Source organism: Phaeoacremonium minimum (assembly GCF_000392275.1).
Source record: "Phaeoacremonium minimum UCRPA7 unplaced genomic scaffold PA7_03_scaffold_236, whole genome shotgun sequence".
Classification (NCBI taxonomy): Eukaryota; Fungi; Ascomycota; class Sordariomycetes; order Togniniales; family Togniniaceae; genus Phaeoacremonium; species Phaeoacremonium minimum.
The window spans coordinates 3,183-8,550 of NW_006921141.1; the positions used below are offsets into that span (position 1 = coordinate 3,183).

A 5,368-nucleotide genomic window follows, 5' to 3' on the forward strand; every position below is an offset into this window, starting at 1 on the left:
ACCCAAGACAGAAAGTTTCCTAATACGGATTGGCACGCGATCCGCAACGACGACGGCGCAGAGCAACAGAGGTCAGATGATTAACTTCAAATGCATATTCGAGAATCTAGGCGGTGTTTCGACTGGACTAATAAGGATGGAAGAAATTTACATCAACCGTTTACTTCGACGCAGCTGGATTGCCAACGATGTCAATGTGGTGTCAAGGCCAAGTCCAATACTCTTTCGTCTAACCTGGATCAGAGCTACAAACTAATGGGAATTAGACTAGTACTAATATGATCCAGTTTTCCTAGTTCATTAGCGCTTCATTAGTTACTAGCAGCCAGGCTTTCGGAAAAAGACCCCTATTCACAGTTAGACCAACTTCGTCGAGGATCTCATCCCCACGACACGCTATGCACCCCAATTAATGTGTATAAAGCTGTATATTCCCCGGATTAGAACCCCAGGTTGAAACCCCAGATTGCAGGCTTAACTATCATTCCAATTTCCAAACTCATTTTTCCCCTTACCGAATTGACAGTCCAAATTGGCTATCATGGGTTTCATGCCAAACAAGAGCGAGAGGCCTGAGGGCTCGATTTGGCCTGCAATCCTAATTGGAATTTTCGCCTCTATCGGCGGCATCCTATTTGGCTATGACACCGCCTCAATTTCCGGAATTTTGACCATGGACTACTGGGTCGAGGCAATGGCTACAACTGTAGATCATGATGGCCAGCCCGTTGTCACGACTACGCAGACATCCCTTGTAGTCTCATTGCTCTCGGCTGGAACCTTTGTCGGCGCTCTTCTTGCAGGCCCTGCTGGAGATTACCTTGGCCGCCGCTGGGGCCTCATTGCATCCTGTGGCGTTTTCAATATCGGGGTTGCTTTACAGACGGCGGCTCACGACCTGCCGCTTTTCATTGCTGGTCGGGTTGTTGCTGGCCTGGGAGTCGGCCTGGTCTCGGCATTGGGTATGTTCCTGACATAATTGGACCGAGACTGGAGTTACAGCTTATCTCTGACCGTATTTCTTTCAGTTCCTCTTTACCAATCCGAGTCTGCTCCCAAATGGATCCGTGGCACGATTGTCGGCTGCTACCAGCTATGCATTGTTAGTGTGTGAAGAGAAGGTTTAGGTGATAAATGTGCTGACAGTTGTGTGGAGAACCTCGGTTTGATCCTCGCTGCATGTGTAAACAAGTCTACCGGCGAGCGAGACAACTCAAGCTCCTATCGAATCCCAGTGGCTGTGCAGCTCCTATTTGGCCTTATTCTGGCTGGAGGAATGCTCTTTCTGCCTGAGACACCTCGCTATCTCTTACAGGTCGGCAGAATTGAGAAGGCCAAGGCCTCCTTAAGCTTCCTCAACTCGCTGCCATTTGATGATCCGGCATTGCTGCATGAACTGCAGGAGCTTGAAGCTCATGTCGAATTAGAGCGAGCGGAAGGCGTCGGTTATTTGAGCTGTTGGAAATCACCTATATTAAAGAGGCAACTTACGGGCTGTGTGCTTCAGGCCATGCAACAGCTATCAGGAAGTGAGTGGCAAGGTGTCTCACCGGGCGAGAGTTAGGAAATGGGGAACTGACTCGTCTCAACTAGTCAACTTCATTATATACTACGGCACTCGATTCTTCAAAACGGTCGGCATTGAAGATTCATTTCTCGCCACTATTATTGTTAACGTGGTCGCATTCTTCTCCACGATTCCGGGTTTGTATCTGGTAGAGAGAATGGGAAGAAGAAACCTGTTGCTCATCGGTGCTGCTGGAATGGGCATCAGCCAACTGATCCTGGCTGTTCTCGGGGTTACGGTTTCGTCGACGGCAGGAAACAATGCCCTGATTGCCATGGTGTGCATCTACATATTTTTCTTCGAGTTCTCATGGGGACCGTAAGTCTTTAGTTACTAGCGATCCAGTTAACTATGCCCTCAGCCACTAACCTGTCCTCCAGATGCGCGTGGATCGTCACTGGAGAAATATTCCCCATGCATGTTCGATCCAAGGCTTTGTCCATGACAACCGCGAGCAATTGGCTCTGGAACTTCATTCTTGGCTTTGTCACTCCTTACATGGTGGACTCGGGCAAAGGCAACGCGGATCTGGGCAGCAAGGTTTTCTTCATCTGGATGGCCTTCTGCTTCCTCGCAGTGGTATTTGTCTGGAAATACATCTACGAGACCAAGGGTTTGTCATTGGAACAGGTTGACGAGCTGTATCACCAATGCAGCCAGGCTTACAAGTCACCTTCATTCAGGCGAAACTGGGATAATGAGACTGGAGTCGCCTCGATAGGCACTCAATCAGAGAAGAAGGTACTCGAGACCGATGACAAGCAGAGTGCCTCAGTATCGGTCCACGAGTAGAAGCCCAATCAGGTTGACGGGGATAACAGTCACGGGTCCCGCAGGGGAGATTGTGGGGTTTATTCTGTCCAGGAGTCCTCCAGACAATACAGTTTCAATAGAGGGGACGCTTTTTCCGGATCTCCGGGCCCACTCACTGCTTAGACAGGATCCAAAGAACAAGTCACCTACCTTACTGTTTACTTTGTAACTAGCTAGAGAATTTATTTTTTTTATTTTTTTTTTTCTTTTTTGCTGTAAACCTGATCGTCAAATCTCTAGGTTGCCTTCTGCTGAGCAGCGGCTTTTCTTGCTATTCTGTTCTTTCTAGACTATCAATCCATTGATAGAGTAACGTAGGGTTTGATTCTTATTAGGGGCCTTGGTGGCCTGCTAGTTGTGTTATGCCTTTTTCTGGCATGTTGGGCATTATTGGATTGTCTGTCAGACGGACATGTTAGTACCCTTTCATCATGTAGCACAACAGTGCGCCATGTTAGCATGAGATGTTTCGTTCTTGGTGCACCACCGCCGTTATGTAAGTGGTTCTAATGATCCCCCTTTGCGATTAAGCATCACCTCCTCTCTTTGGTCTTTCTAGGCGCTTGGAAACAAATATGTTTGATAGGTCCTAAGGAAGCATGTCGACGGAGAATCCTGCGACTACCTAGTGGGATGGTCGCCTAAACGTTGAAGTGAGATCATCTGAATTCAGAAAAATAGTATAGGTAAAAGCATTTATCCTAGACCAAATCTGATCAGCTGTATCACAACCTTATTTCAGTCGTTCTAGGATTCTTGGTGTGATAAGAATTACTGGCCTATCCGCACGTAGATCTGTTTAATGCATCTTATAGTCCATGCACACGTCTCTTGAGGTCTCGTCCGGTGTTCACTATAGAAAGCCAAGCCATAGGCTTGTTGGCACTGTCTAATGACTACGATCGAGGCTGCGTTAATAACGATAGAGGATGATTGCTAGCCTTGACTAGGAAATATGAAGTTCGCACATACACGAGAGAGCGGACGCGGATCCATGCACATGTTGAGGGGGGTATGCTATTGTGTCGCATTGAAAACGTGCTGTTCGCCTTGATTAAGACACTATTGCTGACATGGAACGGGCTTTGCTGCTGTTGCCAGTACTTTTAGCCATAGTAGGCATCTGCTTGGATCGGCTAATAAATTATATCTGGAAGTCTGGCCAGAGACGGAAGTTCCATAGAGCGATCTCTGCGAGCGGATTTCAACCCGTGCCAAGAGCTACACCTCAACCGGAAGGTGCAACATCTCGCCTAATATTGCGTATGGGCTGGGGAACATGACGTTACGCCCAATCTCCGGAAAGTGCTCATGGTATTGTACAACATATAAAAACTCGAAGGTTGAAAATGCAATGGCTCAATCGTCCCAGCCTTTCCCGTTAGGGCTCAATCAGTCTCGGCCTATGCTGCCAAGTTCTTGGTTATCACTAGTCACTCCGGAAATCTGGCCAAGATGAGGCACAGCAGCGGTCTGTTGGTAATTGCCGGCATTCTAGATATCGTCCTTGGGGCCGTCCATGAGAAGCTTGCTGTAGTGCCCTAGGGTTGGTCCCCAGCCAGCTTGATATTGAGTAGCGATCGTGTTACAACATTTAGTATTGTCCTCAACCGGGATTTCACCAACCTCCAGAACCAATTGCTTAAGGTCTCCACGCTAGGACATCCTAACTATGGAAATTTTTTAGATAGTGATACGGTTAATGCTGCCTTCTCTCCGTCGGTAGATACCGTCTTGACAGTAGTTGGGTGGCTGTAGCAAAGTGGGATCTCTGACTATAAGGTGGACGGTGGCTTTATCGACTTTACGGCGAGCGTTGCGACCACGAACTTAATCTTGAATGCTTCCCATCAACACTATAGCAATGATGGAGCCACAAAACTTCGAACCCTACAGTACTCTATCCCTGATGATTTGCAAAAATATGTTGTATTTGTGGAGCCCGGTACATTCTTCGGCCAGCCTTAAGAGAGCTATCCCTTATGTCTAGCAAGACAAAGCATAGTGTCTTTAAATTGCCCTCTACGGTAGCTATGGATATACCTTATGCTATATCGGTTATACCCTTATGCTTGAAACAATTCTACTATGTTGGAGACTATAAGGTAGATCCGAAATCTGGTAGCAAGATTAGCATCGGCAGCTTTCTGAACGAGTCAGCCCTATATTTAGATCTTGAGCAATTTGAAGAGCTGTTCGGTATTCCTAGCTAAAACATCAGCAAGATGCTAATTGCCGATGGCGTGGATGACTAGGACCCTTCTTATGGTGACTATGGCGAAGCCAACCTCGACGTCCAGATAATCATTGGCGTGGCTTATCCTCTTCCGGTTATCGAATTCATTATCGGAGGCTCACCATAAGCGTAACTCACGCCCTTTGAGGCCTGCTCTCAGGGCTTTGCATCATTGGACTGACACTGTCCAGGTCGTTTATCCTAACAATTGGGCAACCGACGCCTGCTGATAATTTTAACGAGCCTTATGTGCCGTTCTTGCGGTATCTTCTCTCGAGGAAGAACTCCGAGCTGCCATAGGTCATTTCAATTTCGTATGGTGACCAGGAAGATGTAAGTGGCTAATTCAAACCGCCAAATTCAACTTGATTCCTCATCTTGGCTAACACTGGCAATTTGATTCTGTAGGGCGTTCCAATTGATTATAGTGTTTTACCAAACTATACTGAATGGGCAAGCGGGTGCAATATAAATATATATAAGCGTTTCTAGACTTTTCATATAAAGTTGTCGACTATAGTTATAACATTAGGTTTCGACTAGGTGAAATGAAGACTTTTTAATGAAGATAGTAGGCTCTTTTCAGTGTTTTAACTAGAAGACCCTAAGCTGAAAGGCTTGATTATACCGGTAAAGTAACGTCTTTGTGTATCTAAATCAGTAGGACACTAAAGTTGTTGGTAACGAAATCCTTATATAAGGTTACTTGGAAAGGTAGAATTCTCGAAATATGAAAGGCTTCGGACGATAAG

General features: G+C 46.5%; 1 protein-coding gene across 1 annotated transcript; it reads left to right on the plus strand.

The window, feature by feature from the left end:
* Positions 1-1,510: 1,510 nt before the first annotated feature.
* Positions 1,511-2,359, plus strand: UCRPA7_3160 (putative mfs monosaccharide protein; the record flags this gene model as incomplete). The annotated part of the gene is made up of 3 exons (XM_007915724.1): positions 1,511-1,529; positions 1,594-1,885; positions 1,948-2,359. 3 exons carry the CDS (start codon positions 1,511-1,513, stop codon positions 2,357-2,359), a joined length of 723 nt encoding a protein of 240 aa, XP_007913915.1.
* Between the last annotated feature and the right edge of the window lie 3,009 nt (positions 2,360-5,368).